This window comes from Struthio camelus, chromosome 6 (genome assembly GCF_040807025.1).
Source record: "Struthio camelus isolate bStrCam1 chromosome 6, bStrCam1.hap1, whole genome shotgun sequence".
NCBI classification, from domain to species: domain Eukaryota; kingdom Metazoa; phylum Chordata; class Aves; order Struthioniformes; family Struthionidae; genus Struthio; species Struthio camelus.
In genome coordinates, this window is record NC_090947.1 from 12,298,587 (window position 1) to 12,322,492 (window position 23,906).

Sequence of the window (23,906 nt, forward strand, 5' to 3'; positions counted from 1 at the left end):
GAATCAATTGAAGTAATTTCTCCAGGGAGACTATGGAAATTCTAGTGTTTGTGATATTCAAAATAAATCAGACTGAAACACCCGCTTTGCATATACTAGACTTGTACACACAGAAGTAGGGCTACGTGTGTTTTTTGGCATACAAACCTATCCCCGCTTTTAACAAATTGGCCCTCAAAAACAATTTCTCAAAAATAAATTCACTTTGATCATCGTGTATGTTCCTGCAGCCGCATGTGAAAAGTTCCACAAACTTAAATTTGGCCCTCCAGTGTTCTTCCAATATTATTCTTCCTTGTACTTCCCCAAGTAAAAATTTCCATTAGGGAGCTTTCCATTTGGGGACAAAAGTTTTCCTTCTAGCTTTCTACTTTCTTTCTTTGCAGCTTCCCAAATCATGCTCATAGAGGGGCATATTACAGAGCAGAGGACAGTGTGTTTATATTTCACGCCTGAGCTCTTGTTTTTCCTCATAATATTTTTAATATAACAGAACGGAGCAGAGCATTTATTTAATGAGCATGAGCTTAAAGTTTAGACATACAGTACACTCAACAAACATTCACTTTTTCCAGTTGATCTCACTGTTACTTTTTAATCAATCTTTTGCATCCATCTGGATTTGCTCTTTTAAGACTTACTTTAGAAACATGATACCATTTAAAATCAGCAACCCAAAAGTCTTGGATGCAGAGTAGGTTTGAAGGTGTGCAGCTTTTACTAGTTTGTAAAGATATCTTTCAGTGAAACTAAACATATCCCGTGCTGTTTGCTATTAAAGAGTCTTTTCAGTAGAAGACGGGACATTATCAGTTCATGTCACTCTAGCTCATTCTTTGCTTATTGCTTCCTGCAGGTACTCAGCGTGCCAATGCCCGGGCTCCAGCTCCTTACAAAAGAGATTTTGAAGCCAAGTTGAGGAACTTTTATAGGAAGCTGGAAACTAAAGGATATGGACAAGGCCCAGGGAAACTGAAGTATGTTGACCAATCTCATGAAACTGGATTTCTTTCTCCAGCAGCCTGTCTTGCCTTGCACATCTACAAGCTTCTTTCCATTAGAAGGAATGCAGATGTCATGGTTACCCTCGCACTTCCGAAATTAAGTATTAACCCTATCATAAAAGACTTAGCACCAGCATGTGATTCATAGCAGAGGACACAGCAAGTTTTGTGCACTGCTTTTCCATAGTACTTCCAAATATCTGTATTTTTGTACAAACAGTATTGCTAATGCAGTGACAAAAAGAGCTCTGGGAAAAGGCATGTTTGCAGAACCTCTTGTTTGCAGAACAAGAGGCATTTGAACTCTTCCAGTACAGGAATCACTATGAGATAAATATATTTTCTTTTATCTTTTCGCGTTCAAAAGATTAGATGTGCTTTTTTTTTTTTGATACATTTTTGCCGGTATTAAGATCGTAGTTCTCCTCAGTAAAGAGGTCTCTCATAAAATTAAATTCCAAGGAACGCCTTTAAAAACTGCTAATATTTTAAAGTTCAGCAGTCCGAATGCTGGAGTGCTTAAAGTGAAGTCTTCATGAGTCCCAGTAAGTGTGCCTCCTTCATTTATTCTTTAATCTTGTAATGATGTACTGTTATGCTGAGTATCTTCATCATAAAATACTTCCTAATTTTGTAAATTACCGAGTCTTGTGCCAGGTATCAAACTCTCATAGTTTAGGCAAATCAAAATCAATTGTAATGAGAAAGCACGCTTTCTCCTAAGCAACTCATAGCAATCGTCTTCCTTAGCCATGGAACACGAGAACTTTTTCTTTTTTTCTTTTTTTCCTTTTTTTTTTTTTTTTTTTTTAACTATTTCTTCATTTAGATTAGGGGGTATTTTTTTCACCAATCAGTCACTTCTGCTGACAGTTTAAATTGCTGTCCTTAGTTGCCTTTAGTTGCAATTGTTTAATTGACAGAAAGAATTGCTTTGTGCAGAGCTCAGATATTTATGTCGCTTTGTTAAAATTTTTCCACAACTGAAATGAGGCTAAAACCGTATTGTTTAGACAGCCTTAAGAGGAAGGCGTTGGACATTCTCTAACTATAATGTAACTAAACCATAAGCATTTAAAGTGTAATCTATTAAAAAGTTGTCATGAATACTTGGGAAGTAGCTGGTAGAAGAGGATGGTATTAGCTAACCGTACAGCTACATTTCTGGCACCTTTTTTTTTCTTAAGAATATTTCTGACCTATTTGCTGTCACGCTTTTTAAAGCAGGAAAACAGTCTTGACTTTGAATAGAAGTTTATTTCTAGGTTCTCCTCCCAGGCAGGATTTGAATATAAGGCAAGCTAAGTTTCAGGAAACTTGGTCCATGATGATTAATTAAACACAGGTTTTTGGCAGTAGATGAAATGTTTAAGTAAGTAGGATTCTTTCACCTATTATTTCAGACCTCCTTGATGCTTTCTCACTTTTACTATTTTTTCTAGTAAAAGGTACATTATATTTTCACAGGTGATGCTTTGGTCTATTTTTGGAGGAATAATTGCCATTATTACTAGGCTTACTGTCCAGTCACACCTACCCTGGGGGTAAATGTAGGGATGTTTGATTCTGGAGTTGTCTTTCAGCAGCTTTCACACAGTTTCGTCATTTGGCTTATAAGAGATTGATTGCCAGATAAAAGGCTAAGTTCTTGCTTAGAATGAGACTGATATAGAAGCCCAGTCTTGCAAAAGGGTTTTAAACTAAACAAAAATGTCCACTTCAGGACCTTTCCCATTGTGGCCTTCGTGTAGGCAAGAACTGGCCTTGAAAAAATAAACCAGCACTACTTTGTGCGAGAGACGTTTTTCTGAAGTCTGAAATAGATCTGTGAAGGGGAGAAGGAGAACAGAACAGAAGCTACCTGATCTGGGTCAAATCATCCAGCAAAAATATGTATCAGTGCTCTAGTAACAGTTACCCTGTTACCTTGCTGTGAAAACAGATGTTTCCAACTGTGGTTCGCGTTCATGAATTGCTCTTTCAAAATTATTTTAATCTTCAGATTAATCATCAGAAGAGACCACTTGCTGGAAGATGCCTTTAACCAGATTATGGGTTACTCAAGAAAAGACCTGCAGAGAAATAAACTCTATGTCACATTTGTTGGGGAAGAAGGGTGAGTAGAACAGGGAAGTAGATGTGAACTCAAAACTCAGCGTGTCTTGCAGCTGTGCTGTTTCACCAAATTTTTTGTGGTCTAGGGTGAGAAGAGGAAGGATTGTGGTCAGGAAATGCCGCATACATAAGCCTAGAACATACAGCTGTTCAAGATGATTTTTTAGGCCTTGTGAAATGTAACGTATCCTGCCTTTGCAGAAGCTATATGTGTGTTTATGTGAATTTTCACCGTAGTTGCTGTGTGATTCAGAACGTTGCTGGGAAAGCAAAGAAAAAGCAAACAAAACTTTTTTGTGTTATTCATGTTTTTTTTCTGTCAGTGCTGACATTGTATTTCTAGGGCTTGTAACAAGACATCTGCCACTTGGTGATGGGAGGTGCTTCAAGAATGGGCTAAAGGCTTGATCCTTCATTCAGTTCCTATCTAAGGCAATAGGACCTGAAAGCCCTCCCCGTGCTACAGGAGATGCTCATTGTCTCTCCAAGCCAGGGCCTGTGGCACAAATAAAAGCAGCTAAGCTGTTGCTGGTTGTCAGACAAACACAAATATTCCTGACATTTCAGCGCCGTTTCAGAGAACGCTCAGCCAGTGCCTGATGCGAGTCTGCCGTGATATAGATTGTGTGATTTGTGTTACAAGGCAAGATGTGGTTAGATTTCTCTTTGTGAGCGAAACTGGAACAAGTACTATCTGCCTCTTTCAGCTTTTCTGTTTTGTATCTGCTTTACCAGCTCTTGAAGCTTATTGTATTAGGCACAAAGCTTTTTATGGGTATACGTGCATGTGTTTGTAAATACATTCGAAGTTTTATTCTTTGGTATTTAAGGAAACTGCAGCACACAGTTCTTGCAGTGCTGTAGCATGCGTTAGTACCATGCGATGTGTGAGTCTTTAAAATAGCTAAGTTGTAATAGAAGCATCTCGTACAAGATTAGATAGGATTAATCCGTCTCTGAAAAATCCCCAAGTACTCTTGTTTGTTTAAAAGTCTCCCTGAAATCCTTAGAATTAACAAGAATTCACGGAAGGTTTAAAATGAAAAATGTTGACAGCTGAGAACCAAGTGTGAACTTGTTCATCCAAATAATATCACCACACTGTCTGGGGGGAAATTCAGAACTGGAATGACAAGGCTGGTGCAGTGGGAGGTTACACTGTATTGACAGAGCAGGGTGGGGATGCAGCAACAAGACCTGTCCCACACAGGGCCCCTGCCTTTACTTTCATAGCGTCAAGCTCCATTCGGCTTTAAAAATGAAAGGGAAAAATTGAAAATGAAGCATGAGAGAGAGAGAGGTCTAGATAGACAGTCTCCTTTTGTTGGACTTTAGGCTTTTCCATTTCATCACGCACAACAGCAAGATGAAGAGTGATCTGGAAATGGGGGTGACACATACTGTTCCCATTATAGCCAGCTTTACACAGGACTTTTTTCTTAATGGCAAAGAATTAGTTAATTATAAGTAAATTCAAACCAAAATGGCATCAACTGTCTATTTACTAATTATTTTTTGGATAAAAAAGGATATGTGCAAACAATTTTGTTTCATCAGAAATGAATATATCTAAGGAGATATATATCATGCTTCAAACTTCATTTAGCTAGGTGTAGGAAGACAGGTCAGGGTGAGGGAGAGGAGCAGGAGAAACATTGAAAGTGAATTGTTCCCTATTTGCTCCTGCTTTTCCTTTTTGAAGACAGCTGGTCAGGAGTTTGCTGTTAAATTTCTTTTCCTCTTGGTAAAGAGGTAGAAGTCTTAAAGTAATGGGTAATGAAACCCTCTCAGATTAAAACATTTTGAGTAACTTCAGATCTATTAGGATATGTTAGTAAGGAGGGTAACTTAAATATACTTATTGCCCTTCATATCATTTCTATCGTTTCTATATTTCTATAGTTTCTACAGTCATGTGACTGTGATACTATTTTAATGGTTTTTTTACATTCGTACTACATGTGGAGAAAAAGAAAAAAAATTTGATTCAAAGAATATGATTCCTTAAGTTATATTCCGAGTTGTATTAATTTTAAGCGCGGGTTTAAAAAACTGGCCTGTAAGGTTTTTTTTCTTAACTAGTGGAGATGGTGGGAAAGGATATTTTCTGGATTGGATTGACTTTGAATGGTAAAACTAATCTATCTGCCTTTCCTGTTTTTAAATATTCCTATTAGGTGTGTAGTATGTAATTCTCTTAATTTTTGATTGTCTGCATGTGAAAACTCTTGTTTCCTAGCCTACTAGGCCTGCTCAGATGCCATGATCTCTAATGTACGAATGTTTCACGATGTCTAAAAACGCTGGCTGAAATTTTCACCTCTGTTGCAGTAACCACCTCGTAAAAGGGTTGGAGAGATGTAAAGGAGCCCTAAAATCCAGACAGAGTTCCCCACTGTAGGCAAGGGCAGCTGTACATGCAGTCACCTCTTGCAGATCCTTTCACAAGTCCGTACCTACAGGAGCTGCTAGGGACATGTCTGCAGCCTCCCGCACTGTGGGTGTTCAAGAGAAAAGCATAGTCTGCATGCCAGACCTGGGAGCCAGTCTTAACTTTGGTTCCAGTGGCCGCTCCAATCGTTACGCCAGCCCAGGGGGGCATAAAAATGACTTAAATCATTTTAGGGCTCCTTGTTTCCCTGACAGATGTAGTTCAAATTATCACCGGTGTTTTAAATCTTAAAGGTATATATTTCGTAAAGAAGTAAGTGATTTCTTCCGTAGGACTGTCTCACACTTTAGTATGAATGCCCTATTTCCTCTTAAGGTGGTCTGGAAAAATAACAGACTTCACCACAAGAGTCTTCTGCAATCTGCTTTTCATGGCAGAAAAGGCCTCACCTTTAAGAGTGGCAAATCTGAAGTATTAATGGTGATTCCTAGGAGACATGAATCACGTTGCCAACAACATATTACTCCACTCCTGAATACCCAGATGCCCCACAGTTGCAGCTGCTGTGTGGTTGCATACTTCTTGTATGAAGTTTTCTCACCCTGGTGCCAAGCCTTTAACTGTGGGATAAATCTGACTGCCAGTGCAGGACTCCCATGGTTGGTTTATTTAACGTGACTCACGGTAATGCCGTGTACAAAGGGAGCTGTGTGAAGCGGCAGGTAGGCCAGTTTCTGTTCTGTCTTAACGTTCCGTAGTGATTCTGACTATGCCAGGAGTTTGCACGAATCTTCTAGGGGACCCTTTTCTTGATCTGGTATTTGTGCCAAATTAAGATCTAACAGTTGCCCATGATATCACACTGTTATTTCCTTCTGCAATTTGAGGATGGAATTTGCCCTTCTTGCCAGGGTGAGAATCTGTTTCAGGACTTCACTTCTGAAGCTTAACAGAAGCTAAGTGCTTTCAACTGACTGAAGGGAAAAGGTTTTTCCTTCAGCAGAAGAGAGAGGCTCTGTCCTCAATTTGGTAAAGGTACCTCACCCTTACTTTTCTGATAACTTCATCTTCACAAACCACTCTCATCGGTGGCTAATAAGCTTTTACAGAAGACGGACAAAACATTAGTAATAGCAGTCCTATGTGGAAGCTGACTTTCTGTGCAGTACTTCTGTCTGTGTGCATTGTCTTAGTACTAAAGTAAGACCTTCTTAAAAGTCAAGCACGAATTCTTCCAGCTACAGAAGATGCTTTATATCTGTTACGATTATAATAATTTCTGTACGGGAAGATGCCTAGTTTTCTGTTTTCCGCCTCTACCAGACCGTTAACTTCATTGAAGTGTAAACTTGTTTCGCTTGTGACCCACAGCATAATGTCAAAATTCAGTCTAGTGCTTTGTCAGCAATGAGTTTGTTTATAATTCAGGAAGAAGGGATTATTTAGATTCCTTGCCCGTTAGTACTGGAATCTTGAAATAGCAAAAACCAAAGGAAACGCACTCTCCAGAAGACATTTCATTGCACTGAATTTTGGAAGACAGATAAGTGAATTTAGACCAAGCGAGATTAATCATGGGAGTAGTTTCAGATGATACTGTTAGGGAAAAGAGAAATATTACCTTTCAAGCTGTCCTATTCTTACAAGTCTGCAAGGACAGACTATGACTGTTGGTCATTTTCATCTTTAATTTGTCAGATGCAGATAGGTCTAATATTGGCTCTTTTCACGTTTCCTTTGCCCTGGCAGAATGATTTAATTAGATTCCCCATGGCAAAAGGGACCATTATAGATGGAGCCAAAGTCTTTGAGGAAGGCTGTCTGTATAGCATTTTATTCCAGTCCTCCAAGCCACTCCATTTCAGAAATGCTCCATGAGGACTTCACATCCCTTAGCGTTAAGCAGTCTGCAGGATCAGGGTTCTGGTTAAAATCTTAAGAAAATGTAACCTGAAAAGTAGTGTAAGGAATGTAGATTCATAAAAACCTTTACTTGCATGCAAGAAACACTTGATAGTAATAGACCTTTCTCTTTAAAGGTTGGACTACAGTGGACCTTCAAGAGAGTTTTTTTTCCTGGTGTCTAGAGAGCTCTTCAATCCGTACTATGGTTTGTTTGAATATTCAGCCAACGATACCTACACAGTACAAATAAGTCCCATGTCTGCTTTTGTAGACAATCACCACGAGTGGTAAGAATTATTTTTCTTTCTTTATTTTTCAGATGTCTTTTCTGTTGTTCCCGCTTGTGGAGAACAGCTCATATTTGCTCAGACATGTCACACACAATTTGATCTTTTTAACCAGCAGCAAAATAATTGCATTTCTTTAGACTTTCCTCATTTTGTTTTCTCTAGTGGTGGTTTTAAATGATCTTATTTCTCACAAGGTCAGCAAAACTGTGATTTGGAACATGTGTCATGGGATTATCTCACAACACCACTCTCTGCATTTCTTGTACGTTAGCAGACAGTCATTTCGTGAAAGCAATGTTAACTCCTTGTGCATCTTAAAAAAGAAAAAGAGCATGAAGCATTGGCTTTCTGTCAACTTAGGAGATGAAGGGAGATTTTAAAGAAGTGTTACTGCGTATCTTTTGTTTCATGGTACTTCCTAAAGAGTGCAGAGGTCTCCACAGGGGAAAAAGCCCACATCTACTGGATGGGAATCTATGGAGCTATCTTAATTGTGAGTGGAAAAAAAGACTGCTGATAGCGTAGCTCTTAACCAAATCTGTGCATATACACACACTTTTTAAAAAGCTGGCAAGAATTCACAATGAAAACAGAAAAACAGTTAATTTTAAGTGCTTTTCATGTTTTTACGTAATCTCATTTTCACAATTATGAGCCTGTTTAAATCCAGTTGCCTCCAGATGCCTGTTGCATCCAGTTCAATTAGTGGAAGCAACTTACCTGTTCAGCTCCAATACTGCAACAATATATGACACATACTATATTGGAAAAGCAGGACAGTCTGGCAAAAAGGGGAGGGAAAAAAACTTAGGTGCTGCACAGCTTCTGCCAACAGCGCACTCATCTCTGAGTTCAGCAGTGCAGGACCGGAGACCTTGTCTGCGGGCAAGGGAGGCATGACCCCTCTCTTTTGGGAGAGCCGCGTCCAGTAACAGCCTCAGGGAGAATTGAGAGAATGCAGCTGTGACCAGCAGCTTTGCATGGAAGGAGATGGCTGGGTGTGTCACATCCTCATCTTGCAAACCCTGTATACAGGCAGGCATACATAATAAAGCCCTAATCTTCCCCAGTAAAGCATTGCTGAGGATGCATCCAAACAGAAAGTTTAAGAAACATTGTTTTCTTTGAAAAAGGACACTAGACTTAAATCTAGTTCCGGAGATGTGGAGGGTTTTTCACCATGGATCTTTATTGTCATGGGAATACTTGCAAAGATCCTCCTATTACTAGGTTATCATCTGAGCCATCTGATCTCAACCCTGTCAAACTCTACCCCAGGCCTCTCTGTACATCCAGCAAAATGAAGATAATAGGGGAAGAAAGAGAGAGGAGAGAAGGAGATCATTTAGATCATGTCGACATAGGGCTGGAGAGGAGTGAGATACGTAAGAAAGCTTCCAGCCGCTGTTCATGGAAATATATGTGGAACTCCATAATCACCAGTCAGAAGAGGGAGCAAGAAGTGTCCCGAAGCAGCAAAGGAGCACAGCAACACCTGCCAGGCTGGGAAAGAGTAGAAAGAGCTTCAGCCTCTCAGTGGCATGAAATCTAGTCCAGTATATAGGCAGTGTACGGAAAATAGGCAGACAGTAGCTGTTGTTTTGGAAGCTATGCTTTTATAAAGAGCCTAGTCTGGCAGGGGTAGAATGGGTTAATATGGATTCGATATTCCCGAAAAGTAGCAACTCAGATAACTGAGGGATTTTACACACCCTGCAGATCTACATTTTTTTTCTGTGCCTTAGTAAGAATGTAAAAGAAGCATAAGAAAAAACAAAATACCACAATTTGACATAGCTATCTGATTTTAAAATGCTATTTGGAAATATGTGTAAGTTTTGATGACAGCGTAGTGTACAAACCACCAAGTTTCGGTATAGTGATTGTAACTCTTTCTCCTCTAGGTTCAGGTTTAGTGGTCGAATCCTTGGTCTTGCTCTGATACATCAGTATTTACTCGATGCCTTCTTTACGCGGCCCTTTTATAAAGCTCTCCTCCGAATGTGAGTAGAAGTGTTCTGTCTCCTTCCTCCCACCCTCTGTGGAAGATGTCATTTTGAGTAGGGATAAATTATGAAGTTGTTCTCCTCAGGACGACAGGCCATTACAAAATAGTTTTATCGTTTCATTTTAATCCAGGACTTTTTTACTAGCCTACTTGTTTCTGCTTATGGTATTAGCCAGGTACCTAATAAGGCAGAACATGTTGTTTCTGATCAGTATCAAAACCTCATGATTTGTTTTAGCCATGATATCGTCTTTCTTCTATAAAATCTTTTATTTCAAGTTGTACGATGAAATGCTGTGGTTTTATTCCAGATATTAATAGAGTTCTTATTCATATGTCTTCTAATGACTCATAGGCTAGGATATGAATCACTTCTTAACTTAGACTGCAAGACCCATGTTCTCAGAGGTATACTGATTTTTGACAGTCTCCATTTTGAGGTGCTTTACTTTGAGGTCCTTTAGACCTGATTTTCAGAACAACTACTACTGTTCCGGTTGAGACAATGAGAACTGCACTTACACGGCATGTCTGGACGTGCGATGTAATGAATTGAGAATGCTTCACTTTGTGACAGTGCGCTATTTCACATAACAAGATGTTATACAGAGTTAACAAGAATAGCAGAGATTGCCCCTGCAGTATTAAATGTTACTGACAGCTCACATGTTTAAAGCTTGGAGTAGTAAGTATTCAAGATGGCGAGGGCCAGTTGGCTCACGGGATAGCTTTGTAAAAGGACAAATGAAGGGAAGTATCACAAAAGATAAAAAGGTGTTTCCATGATAAGGAGGCTGTCTGAATTGACTTCTTTGCACAGCAAAGAAACAAGAGAGGTGGCAGTGTAGGAATATAAGCAGAAAGGATAGTAGTTGCTTGTTATTAAAACTTGCCATTTTGTTTATGAGTTGAAATTTCTCTCTCTTAGATATTAAATACGTATTATGCATTTTCATAATTTGTGATCAAATAAAGAAACACTGTTCACATAAAATATGGGACAGACCTAGAATAAGAAACAGCATACGCTTGAAAAGCAGTGTATCTTTAAATTAGCAAATTTTGGAGTTATGTACAGTAACAAAACAACAGTTTGAGTTATGCAAGTAACTGCTATTTTTAGTAGGCAAGCACACAGAGGTTTGGAAAAGGGTCTTTGTTCTATTGATTTTTCTCTTAGCTGTCTTTATTCTCAGTCTGTTTTGCAGGACTGTACTGTCTGAGCTCTGCTGTTGAATGCACACTGCTGCTGTCATTTATATCAGTGTGTTTTCTTCTTGCCTGTGTTAGACTCTGTGACCTGAGTGACCTGGAATACCTTGATGAGGAGTTTCACCAGAGTTTGCAATGGATGAAAGACAACGATATACATGATATCCTAGATCTCACATTTACTGTGAATGAAGAAGTTTTTGGGCAGGTGTGTAAGATTCCTGCTTTCATTTCCATTCCTCTTTACGTTCCACTTCTAGATAGCCATTTCTTTTGACAGAAGAATGATTGTCACTCCGTGATGATTTGAACTTGTTTTTTATAAAATTCTCGTTGATGAAAACAATGTGGAAATCTTGGGAGGAATTATTGTCTGTAACCGGTTAAACATGTCTTTCTGGTTAAGAAGATTTTCTGGAGAGTATTCAAAATACCAAAATTTTGGATCGCTTTGCTGATGGTAGTTCACCTAAATTTAATTACAGTGGAGTTAACATTCAAACATTATTACAACACCTAGGTTAAGGTATTACTGGGGAGAGTTCACTACTTTAATCTCTATAAAGATTGTTTCTTCTTTCCAGCTTATTCTTCATATTTTGTGCTAAATATGATCTTGTGGAAAAAAAAAATTGCTCTCATTTCACATATTCCAATTTGTTACAGTCAGCCTTGGTTAGTGCTATGGAGGAATTACTTCAACTTAAACGTTTTAATTATTATAATATACTCCTTTTGTTGTTATAATAATTTGTTATCATTTTCTTCTAAGATCACTGAACGGGAGTTAAAGCCAGGAGGTGCCAACATCCCAGTCACTGAGAAGAACAAGAAAGAATATATAGAAAGAATGGTGAAATGGAGAATTGAGAGAGGAGTTGTACAACAAACAGAAAGTCTAGTTCGTGGTTTCTATGAGGTAAAAAACCAAAAAAAAACCCAAAAAAAAACCCAAACTGAAATTTACTATACTTCTTTATCCCTTCAAAATATCTTTCTCCTCATAGACATTTCCCAAATATACTGTCCCCAAAAGCAGATACATATGCAATCAGAAGTGCCCCTATAGATGTCGATATGTTTGTAAATTTCGTTGTTAATCACTGACTTGAATACTGTGGTTATATTTTTGAAAACCTGGAAAATACTGTTGATCATTATTTGTATGACTAGCAGTGAATGCTTGCAAAAGCGAGCAGTCTGTCGCTTCTTTGGGCCTTTGAGATGATCGTGTCTGAGTACGTGCCATCCTGGGCATAACACAGTAGACTATATTTCAAGGTATTTGTCTCTTATGTGTTTTACTTTGGACAATGAAATGGAACGTACTGAACTCAATTTGCCCTGGAATAACTGAGTATTATTTGCTAATAAACTGTTCTCCCGAACTCTGTGATCCTCTAATGAAACTGAATGGACCTGCACCTTAAAAAATAGTTGGAGAATTATTCATTTATTTGCCTTTGGATAAATAAATAAATAAATAAATTCTTCTCATTCATGAGGCAAACCAGTACATTACCTAATGAATGTGTTTGTAACAGACAAGCCTGTTTACAGGACTCGAAAAACAATAAATGAAGAAATGTTACTGTGCATTTGATTTCCTTTTACAGGTGGTTGATGCCAGGCTTGTGTCTGTATTTGATGCAAGAGAACTGGAACTGGTTATAGCTGGAACGGCAGAAATAGACCTGAGTGACTGGAGAAATAACACAGAGTATAGAGGAGGTAATATTAATTTTTAATGGTTAACTGGCAGCATAGGGGAATCTGGAATTATTCAGATTCTGAGACACTAATACATTATTATCCTGTGAGATACATCTTTAGTAATTGATTCTGAAGTACTCTGGCGACGTTTGCGTTAGAAGCAGCTATTTTAGATCACTTTAGTCTGCTTCATTGCTTTCCCCTTACTTTTCTTGTCTGGACAACATAACAAATGGAAAGAGTCATCTTCGCAGAGGGTACTGTACTCGCTAGCACCCTGGTAGTGTACCACTCAGACACTGGAGCCAAACGGAAGCAGTAACTATGTTTTGTGCGATCTACTTCTTTTCCTCTCTCAAAAGAAGGGAAATTATGTGACTGCAGGCTGGCAGTTGAGAAGTGTTGAGAACAATGGGAGATGGAAACTGTTTTGAGAGAGGTGGTTGCAGCACCATTTGCAGCTTTAAATATTCTGAATATTTAAATATATATAAAATTCCAAATATTTAAATATTAATATATGAATATTCCAAGCTTGTTTTTTTTTATATATATATATATATATATTTTTTTTTTCCCCCCCCCCCAAGAATTGGCATTCCTGTTAGTGACTGATTAATGGAAGAAATGCTTCAAAAAGAAATTACGCTTGTTTTTGTCATAGTAAATTAATTCCCTGCCTTTAATTTGTTATCTTTTCCGGAGCAGTTTTCTCTCACTTCTTGTCTTTTGCTTCAGTTGGGTAAGAAATACAGCATTAATACTGTAGCCAGGGCTGAGCTAGGAAAACTTGCTAGTGCTCTCTGAACCACCTTTGTTGCGCTTAGAGATATAAAGCCTATTGTTGTTTTAACAGGTTATCATGACAATCACATTGTAATTCGGTGGTTCTGGGCTGCTGTGGAAAGATTCAACAATGAACAACGACTAAGACTTTTACAGGTAAGCAGTCAACTATCTGTGTAGAAATATTCTGTGTCATTAAAGTTAGATACTAAACTAGTTCTGTCTAGGTTTATGACATGCAAAAATAATGTCGAAACTGGCTAATGGGAATAGCTTGACAACCTTCAGAGGTAATATTACTGTAATAATTTTAAGTGACTAAAGCTCACAGCATGTATTTTTATTACCTTATAACTTAAAAAATACACTTAGGAAAAAGTACTTGATTGATTAAAAATACATTAAGGCTTGTAATGAGCTAGAAAACAACAACTGTTACTGGTTTTACCATTGAATAGAGATTGTAATAATATTTATATCACCTAGAAAGGAGAAAGCTTAGATGGAAGCTGGATAAGGTACCCAAAATTAGAAAATGATAGTGAAAACCTGAAAATCAGTCCAGTTTCATTTTCACAAAGGATTCCTTTTGCTCAATATCAACAACATCAGCATCAACAAAACGTCAACAGAGGAATTTTGTGCGGGTTGGTGGGGTTTACTGTTGAGTTAAATTTCATAAAATTCAGGTACCTCTGTTATATCTATAAAGAAACAACCACCCACCCACCCCGAAACCTTCTAGCTCTATTATCAAATCCACTATTTTTAACAATTCAGAATTTGCATTACGTTGAGTTAGCCGTATGTATATGATGAAGCATTTTTTTATCTGAGTAGTTAAACAAAAATCCCTGAGAAGCATTGCAGGACATCTCATTTGATAAGGAGCTGGAGATGTTTGTTCATACTTTCCTGTCACATCTGTTAGTCAAAAGTTTTTTTTCATATTGCAGATTTTTAAAAATTAAGTAGCCTTTGATTTGTCAAAAGACATTTGTGATTTGTTCATGGCAAGTTCTAAACTAAATCTGCTCAACAGGCAGTGTGGGCATTCTACCCAGCTATCAGAATTTGGACCTTTGCTTATATTATTTAATACAGTTTATAAAGATACTGAAATCCACATGGCCAAAAGGCTTAACCTAAAGCCCACTGTCATACATTATTACTTTTTCTATTAATTCCTCCTAACACAGAATAAAGACAGAAGGGAAAAACTCACTTAGGTCTAAGCTTAAGTAACTTGACATTAGTAATGTTTTATTCTTACGCAGCATAATTGCTCTTATACTGGCTTTCAAGGAGAAGCTTTTAGAGGAAATGAATTTAGGAAGCTCTCTCTCCTAGAGTCCTATCAGGAAGTAGGGCCTGTTTTTCCTTATCCTGCATTTAAAGCAGCATTTATTACTTTTGGCTCACAAATTACCTTATTTTGCAAAAGCCATTACATAAGCAGTTGGGCTACAGTGAGTATGCTGATATAAATAAATATCCATCCATGACGTTTTGTTTGTGTTGGCAGTTTGTTACAGGCACGTCCAGCATACCTTATGAAGGATTTGCCTCTCTAAGGGGGAGCAATGGTCCAAGGAGGTTCTGCGTAGAGAAGTGGGGGAAGATCACTGCTCTTCCAAGGTATGAATGTGTGTGTGAACTGTGTTAGTGATGTTAATGCTAGGGATGCCTTAGAATATTAGCTATTGGGATAATGGATAAGCTCTCTGAAAAGCGTAAACAAGTTGTAATTGAATATGTGGATATACTGTGCCTTACAAGATGATTTACTTCCCTGTTGTTGCAGTGTGTGATATATCCATGTTTCCTTGAACTCAAATTTTTTCAAATTTTCGGGCAAGGCAGCGAAATTGTGGCTGACGTTTCTATTTTAATGTTTTTATGTATATTATATTAGAATTATAACCGCTTCTAACATTGATTTTTTTTTTCAAGGATATTTTGATTATATGTGCAAGTATTTAATTCTTAAATGTGCAGTTCATCATTTAGGAGCAAAGATTAATACAAGTTAAAATCAAACACCACCTGTGACTTGCTCTAAGTGAAAGCTAGTATCAGACTTTTTGGATTAGCAACCTAAAGCTGTTACAATATAGTTTAGTCATGTAATTTTCATCCTTTGTCTGACATCGAGAGTGTGTAGAAATCTGGAAGAGACAAATTATGAACTGCAGAAAAATTGTATTTTGAGGAGAGGGTCATTTGACTTGAAAGGCAGCATAGTGACAAGAAAAGATGAAGATGTTAAAGAAAGCAAGTAGAGTCAATGGAAATAAGTGAAAAGGGTAGAGGAAGAAAATGAGAGTCCAAGATGGAAGCAGGAGTTGAGTTGTGCAAGGCCTTGAAGACAAGAGGAGGCATTTAAACTGAGTGGAGACGTATTTAGAGGAGTGGGATGAAAAGGATAAAACCAAAAGTTGCTTTTCTATTTTCTCCATTTTGTAAAGACAAGAAAGAGTTGTGTGAAAAGATCAGTGGTAGCAATTCTAGGACTAGACCAATGTTGTATGAGTGATATAAGAAGCATCTAGCGTGACACTTCATTGACAAAAACTTATGGAGTTCTGACCTTTTCTGTATTTTGAGGTTGATGGGCTTCTGGACAGTTTCCTTTCATCCAGGTCTGTAATTCTCTCACCTGTAGAACAGGTTATGTTAGTTAGAAATACAGATTAGTGTGCAGAGTGTAGGTGAATCAGCTCCGCAAAACCAGATCTCAGCTTCAGGATGCTTCTTATAGCCTGCGGTGGTAGCTTTGGGCTGGGCTGATCCGTGCAGAGGAGGAAACTTACCTCCAATCTCAGCACTTGCCTCAGGAATCACCTGCATTCAGAGTCCCTTTTTAGACATGAGGCTGCTGTCCAACACACCGAGAGGTTCTCTGACCAACAACCCTTAGCTGTTTCCTTCAGCTTAAGGGTGGCAACTAGGCAGAAGCATCTCTCGGATTGGCTTTTGCCTGCAGGCTGCCATTTGGACCACACGGAGAAAGTCAAAGAAACAGAAACTGCGCTATGTAGCTGAAAGCCACAGACACAGCGGGTAGCTTTTAAACAACACCATCTTGCCAGATTATGGTACAAGTTGGGGAGCCAGGCAACTGAGGATCAAAGATAAGTTGCGCAAATTCTGGAAATGAGTATTTCAAAACAAATGCACTAATATCTTTTGGGTGCCTAATAATGCCTTGTGTTTCAGCCAGGTAAGTCTACTTTATAGTTTGATTATGACTGACATATGGGCTAGCTTTGACTTGATTTAAGAAGAAAAAGCGCTTTTTAAAAGTTATTTACAACATCAAAATTTCAGTTCTCATTTATTGTAACTGTAAGTAACAAAAGAGATTGTAGGAGTCTTTCTGTATATTCTCTAATACTGAACTTTCTGGTGCTGCCAGGTACAGCTTGCAGTGTGGAAAAGGTCAGTTCATGCCCAAAAATGATGCTCGGAATTTCCTCTGGAAAGGTTGTGTAGAGCCCTGGCTATAAGATAAAACTGCTTCCTGTGGAGCACAGTGGAGAAATGAGTTGAGAACCTTTACAACCGTAGGGTGCTCAGCAGGTGCCAGGGAAATGCCAGCTCTTCACCTTTACGCCTAGGGGAATGTACCAGGCCTTTAAAGTTTAAGTGATGATTCCCTTGTTTAGGAAACATTAGATTTTGTTTCTGTAGATAGTTTTTGATGTATTTTTATAAATGTGAGAGTTAAAGTAAACGACCATCTACAACAAACACATATGGGGTTGTCACGAGTTGGCAATTCCTGGCATTCATACATGGAGCCATGAACTCATAGAAGATAAATGATCTGCTTTGTTCATGCTTAAATGGACTAAGCTCTAAGCAGAAAGCAGTATTAGTGTTTTTTAATATCTTAATTCCTGTGCGCAGTCCAGCTGCAGCCTGAGTCTTGCCAGCTTCAAAGACGTTACTGTGCGAACACCAGGTAGTACTGGCTTGAAGCTTAGACACTGTTAACGAAGGCCCCGAGTAGTAAACTTCCAAGAGGGTTCCAGGCGAGCCCTGCATTGTAAAAGCGTTGTTGGATCCACTGAGAATGCTGCTCTAGGGCTCTCTAACTTACTGATTCTCAGATAACTAAAGCATTTTGTGTTAAGGCACCCTCACTCACCCACACTGTTATGCTTTGCAAATTGCCCTTTTGATTCCAGTGGGAGTGCCTGTGAAATCTGATAATATTTGATGTAAGGGTGGCAAAAGCTAGGACTCAAATAACAAGTCAGTGAATGTTGTTGCGTTTTTTCCTCTGTTTCTAAAATAACTACTGCACAGCTGAAAACATAAAAAACAAAAAAAAACAAAAAAAAACCCTTCCCCATCTCTTCTTCCTGATTTTGAGATGCTGAAGGCAGCTAATATAGTTACTTAGCTATGTGACTGTGATTTCACCAGCTGTGAATATAAACATAAAATATTCATTAGATGTTTACCTAGCTTCCAAATTTCTGACTACTGTGCAATCTGTTCTACTGTACCAGAATACTGAGATTTGTCAGATGCGTGTCAAGTCGCTTAGCTTTTATCAGTCTTTTACGGTAGAAAGTCAGCAGCATGTAAAAGGTGCTAAAAAGATCCCTTATTATGAGGTTAGCTTAAGTACTGCTGTCCCTGATGCCACTTTTACTTCCCTTTTTTCTCATCTTGTTGTGCATTACACTAAATCAATAGGCAGACTGTAACTCTTTCAATTCATTTACATGCTGAGAAGTTTGCTGTGTTCCAGGTGGCTTTCATTGCTGTATATTATATAGGGACTAGTTTAAATGCGTATGATCATTCACATGCAAATAATATTTTTGTCTTACTGCTGGGCTTTAACCCAAAGGCACTCTATTTCACTACTGTAATGCTGTTCAACTTACAATGGGATGGAGGTTAATTGGAATTCTGGACGTCGGGAACCAATATATTTTTTCATGTTGTCATAAAGTGTGAGTCCGGAAAGATGAATAGCTAGCGTCCACGTGATTTGAAATGTTGGAACGGGGAAATACTTTGCAGAAAAAAATCTTTCCTACTGAAGACTGACTCAGCTGCTGGCTAGGGTGAGAAGAGCATGTATTTCCTCAGCAGACAGAGATCTTAATGTTTTTGTCTTATTTTAATGATTTGGTTTTCCGAAGTAGAGGATTGCATTTTCAAATTTGCCCTCAAAATTAAGATAAAAGTCAATTCTCATTTCCATAATAAAGGTAAACGAGGTACCAGATTGGTATTAAACTAGTTTGTAATGAATCCCTTGCTAATTATATACTCTGTCTTTTAAAATTTGTGGTTTTACAGCCCACACAGCATGACTCATAGTTCTAATGAGCGGTTGTCAGTCCCATGCAGCAGAAGTATGTGGTGAGGCTGTTAATTGCCTAAGACTCTTCCACAATCTGCGCTGAACTCGAGGGATGACTGAGGTCTTCGAGCCACCTTGACAGCATTGCTCCAATTGCCCATTTGCTGCATTTTAAAATGGCCTCTTCCTTCTAAAGGGGAATTTCTAGAAAAGCAGCACTCTGCAGGAAATGCAACAATGATTTAATCCGTATCACAGACACCACCACTTTGTAAGGTTTTTGGAAAGGGAAAAAAGGAGCAGGGAGAAAGCTGGCTCTCCAGATCTCTCCAGGAGGCTTGGAGGGATGGTGGGGTGGAGAAATTGTATCAGGCCTCTGGGATATAGGGTGAGGAAACACTCTCTCTGCTACAAAGAGCAGTATTCTGTTAAATCTACCGTATTTGGAGGGGAGGAATACAGTACTTTCTTCTTTTTTTTCCACCACCTTTTTTTTTTTTTTTTAAAGGGATTTCATTCTTGATGTTGAGACTATGTTTCTAATGATAGTGTGACCTTCTGTGTATGCATTTCTCAAGCCTAATATTTTTTTGACACCGTAAGGCTCTTACCTAAGTGAATGTTTCGCCTGCAGGGAGGGTTTGCAATGAACTCTATGTTTTTAACAAACCACTTTGTGTTCCATCCCAGTAGTTAGGGTCTGAGAGGCGCTTAGAACAGCAAGCAAGAAATTTGCTCCCATGGAAGGCGGCACTTTCTGGCTTTGAGAAAGCTCCTTGCAGGTCTGTTGTAGACACTCGCGTTTCTGGGAGCGGTTAGTGTAAATGAAGAGTTGTGTTTGCTGTTAAGGAGGGAGCTTGTTCCGTCCTTCCATTGACATTAGAGTTAATATGGGTCATGATGTGAAGGGCAGGTCACTGCAGCAAAAGTTTCTGTTTATCTAGTGAAGTGTGTTTAAATAAAATGTGTTTAAATAACTGTGGTCTGTTTTATTGCAAAAGAGTGAAGTGTTTTGTAAACAGAGACCTACCAAAATACAAAAAGGTTTCATCCTCTGAAATCAAAGTCTAAAGTGAGACTTCAGTAAAGAGCTTCCAAGGGGAAAAGATACCTCCTCTAGCTTTTTTCCCAGCATTTCCTACTCAAGAACCTATCACATTAACAGTTATGCTATCTATTTCACTAGGACAGGCTCATCCACAATAGTGTTTTAGGAATAATTGTCCTTAGCCTGCACTGAGGTCAGGCAATGGTGTCCTTTATTCTACGAAGAGAGGAAACGTTTATAATCTCCCTTTTATTTGTTCGTAAAGGTTTCAAGAGTCAGTTCAGAGTGTATCAGAAGACTGAGGTAGGCAGGCTCTGGAAACCGAGAAATAAAACATATGTTTATCCTCTTAAGAACGCATGAAGGTACCTTAGAGGTCCATGCATAGTTTCGTGTAATTACAGAAGGCATTCTTCTAAAGGTCATTGACTTGCAGGGCCACATCTATAGAAGTGTAAATCAGAACAAGAAGTTACTTCCCAGGACCACAGTCCACGTGCTAGCTGAGGAAATGTACAGTGAAAAGGATCTGGTTTGTCTGTCCTATATTAATCTAGAATCGTTTCCTTCACATTTCATGTATTTTTAATACTTCATCAAATCCAATAACTTACGCATAGTCATCTTACTGAAATGGCCTGTTTATGATTACAAATATAATAATCGAATATCATCAGTACAGAGAAAAATGTTACTTCTCGTAAGATATATTTAAAACCAGGGTTTCAGAACAGACTGTTCAAACTGTACTGTGTTATATCATTCTTTTCTCGTGCACGTTTAATGGATAAAATTTACACTGTCCCTTTTGAGCCATTGCTGTGGTTCTAAAGACCTTGACAAACGCTTCTTGCTGAATTATTTTAATTAGAAAAAGTAGATTAAACCTCACTACTTGTTCAGCTGGAAAATGCCATGTTCTTCTGAAAGAAGACTATTTGGCCATCTCTGCACAAGCATGTATCAGTTTGTGTATTTTGTTTTAAACTTTTTGAATAATGTACTAACTGACCTCTTTTTTTTTTTTTAACCCCCCCCCCCCCAAGGGCTCACACTTGTTTCAATCGTCTGGACCTTCCCCCTTATCCGTCATTCTCTATGTTATATGAAAAACTGTTGACAGCAGTTGAAGAGACAAGTACTTTTGGACTTGAGTGATATACTAACCACAGTGCCCAGCTCTTTGGACTTTGTGGATCTGTCTACTCAAAGAATGAATGAACGTTTGTACTGGATTTCCTAGAGGAAAATTGTTTCACAATGCCATTCCCATAATGAGATTCCATGAAGGAGCTTATGAAGCAATTAAAAGCAATGTGATAGTGGCAGAATCCTCTACAGTGACACTAGAGCGTGCCTGATGTGCAGGGAAAGCCAAGTCTTGCAATCCAGTTTTTCAGGACTGCCAAACTTTTTATGTTTGTGTTCTGAGACAACAAGAAATGTGATCCTGTGTTGTGATCAACACGGCTACTGCAAAACTGACATGTACCTGGAAAGTGGATTTCACCAAAGTTTTGAATATAAAATTCAAGTCAAAATGTGAAATCATTCAGCCCCTCCCTCCCCCACAGTAACTTAGCGAAAAGTCACACGATAGACTTTTTTTGGAAGATTCGTAAAGGTACATTATTTTATGCCATATGTTATAACAGAATATCCAGTACTTGTTACACCTAAGACTACCAGTGCCTGCATGGTGTGCACCATAGATTTCAGCTTCCTGGGCAGAAGTGAATTGGAAGGAAAGTCTGCAGCAAAGGATGTCACAGCAATGGCTTGCATTGAGGAGGTTTGTGGAAATGTATATGCAAGTGGTGTGTATAGCAAAAAAAGAGCTGTTATAAAATGAACTTAACAACTTAATAAGACTGATTTTATGCTTTATACTGCATGGAAATTATTTTAAGAAGAAACTAGCAGTTTATCACAGCATATCAGGAAAAAATCCTTACACAGTGACTTCTGTTTATTTTTATAGGTTCATTATATTAGGTTTCTTAGAGCGTAAACAGGAAACAAGCAAACTAAAATGCTAATTCTTTTCTTGTCACTTTCCATGCTTAGACAGCCATTGTGCTAGTGTTTATTCTTTAAGCACTCTCAAGGGAAAAAAAATGCCTTTTATTTTTATAAGGGTAAAAAAACTCCCAAAATATTTTGCACTGAATGTACCAAAGTTGAAGGGACATTATGATCTGACTGACAGCAAACTGCATCACTATCAAGTATCTATAAAATGCTTAGGAATCAGGCTTTCTTCATGGTGCCATGTCTATAGATATCAGGACTGTGCACATAAGTAATAATTTTATAATACTTACTCTATGTGATATTGTAATATGCATTTATTTTAAATGCATCTGGGTCATTTTTCATGCATTGGAAAACTTAATGCAATGGAGTTTAATACAGATATTTCATATGTTCCCCGCAACTTTTTATTCATACAGCACCATAAAACACTAGCTCCTCTGGAAATCCATGCATAACCTACTTTAAGGTGAACTGCTCATCATAGTGCCACTGCCCCATGTCAGTAAACACCTACAAGATGAAACTGTTCACAGTCTCTTTAAGCTTGCATTTTCACTTATCAAATGAAATAACTTATCAAATGTTATTTGAATGAGTTCTTTTTTTTATGGCATATCAAATGCTGCATGGACATCAATTTATTTATGCTTAATTTCGCCAAAATGCACAAGGCTTGCTGGCATCCATTTTTGGTACTTTCCTCCAGATGGTGTTGTGGAACACTTAACACAGCTGCGCACGGTTTCTTGTACAGTTGCTGAGATACAGTGCATCCAGCACATTTTAAAAATTCGGAAAGTTGCACTTGGATACTGGATGACAAGAACATGAAGCGGGGCCTCCTGAGAGTGCTGAGGCACAGCAAGCCCTGTTTTGTGGGCGAAGTACGTTTTGAAGTAAACTTAACGTTCTCACTTTGGAGACTCTGCAAACGGCACCTCAGCGAGGTATCCTGCTTGTTTCTGTGGGAGTATTTTCCTACGGAGGTGAACGTCGATGAAGATGTCATCGGCGGAGGCTGCCGTTCCACCCTCCAAATCAGAAGGCAGGTGCAATTGTGGTGGCAGCAAGACTGAGGAAACGCGTCGGGCTTACTGAGTAAATGTTACCTGTGCAAAGGAAAACGCACTTGGAAAATCAGAGTGAAAGCATCCTTTGCTTTCAGGAATAACTCAGCTTTTGCATGACATCTGGGACTCACTCAAGTAACGCAAGATTTCTTACACTACTTCTGGCTGGGATGACGTAGCAAAGAAAAATCCAAACATGTCATCCTACGTTCACACGTACGCTTACCAGCCTTTGCTAAGATTGCATGTCGCAGGTGTTAGCGCACATCTTTTGTCAGAACACTGAGGAGCAGTAGGCACATTCACTTCTCATCAGGTCCCTCCAGCATGGCTTGTTTCATATGGTCAATTCATTGAGTGGCTGAAACTTTGGCACTCAGAGCAGAATGCAACTTTTGCTTGGTTGAGGGACAGCAGAATTTTGATTTTACAGTACTGTGTTATCTGTGGTCTGAAAAGGAGATTTCCCAGGTGGAAACTACATCTACAGGTTTTGAACCAGAAACTCTTTGGAATGAAAAGTTTAAATACTTGCCACAAAACGAGTTTATACGAGTCTGCCTTTAAGTTATGCTTTTGTACAAATCAAAAATAATAAATGCATCTGACAATTTTTATTTAAATCTATCTACCACACACATTTGTTCTGTATTTATGCATATATAAATAAGTGAGGTTAGTTGTCATAATCCAGGATTCTGTGAAGATTTGACAGGATCACCAGTGCCGCAGGTGAAAGTTTAAAAACAAAAAAAATGTAGAATTCATGTAGCATTAGGACTGAGAAAGACTAAGGAAAAGCTGCTACTTCCTCCTTTGCTGCCAACATCGTGTGTGGGATGCCGGAAAAACGCTATATGAACGCGATGAGGAGTCGGCTGCCCAGAAACGGCTACCGAGGTTGCCTCGGGTGCTTGGCTAGCGCCGTGTGATAATAGGAGCAGTGCTGGCGCTCTGAAGAGATGAGTAGCTGGGGAGCACAGGAAATGAAGCCTGG

The 23,906-nt window shown here is 38.6% G+C and overlaps 1 protein-coding gene across 4 annotated transcripts in view; it reads left to right on the plus strand.

Annotated features, from left to right (window-relative positions):
* HECW2 (HECT, C2 and WW domain containing E3 ubiquitin protein ligase 2) overlaps positions 1–23,535 on the plus strand; it is a 222,182-nt gene extending 198,647 nt beyond the window's left edge. For all 4 annotated transcript variants that reach the window (XM_068948246.1, XM_068948245.1, XM_068948247.1 and 1 more), the window contains 10 exons: positions 857–977; positions 3,007–3,120; positions 7,551–7,703; positions 9,611–9,709; positions 11,005–11,134; positions 11,699–11,845; positions 12,543–12,657; positions 13,496–13,581; positions 14,951–15,063; positions 20,849–23,535. In XM_068948246.1, coding sequence (XP_068804347.1) covers positions 857–977; positions 3,007–3,120; positions 7,551–7,703; positions 9,611–9,709; positions 11,005–11,134; positions 11,699–11,845; positions 12,543–12,657; positions 13,496–13,581; positions 14,951–15,063; positions 20,849–20,960 — 1,190 coding nt within the window. In that variant the 3' untranslated portion in view covers positions 20,961–23,535. The remainder of the gene's footprint in view (positions 1–856; positions 978–3,006; positions 3,121–7,550; positions 7,704–9,610; positions 9,710–11,004; positions 11,135–11,698; positions 11,846–12,542; positions 12,658–13,495; positions 13,582–14,950; positions 15,064–20,848) is intronic.
* Positions 23,536–23,906: the final 371 nt, after the last annotated feature.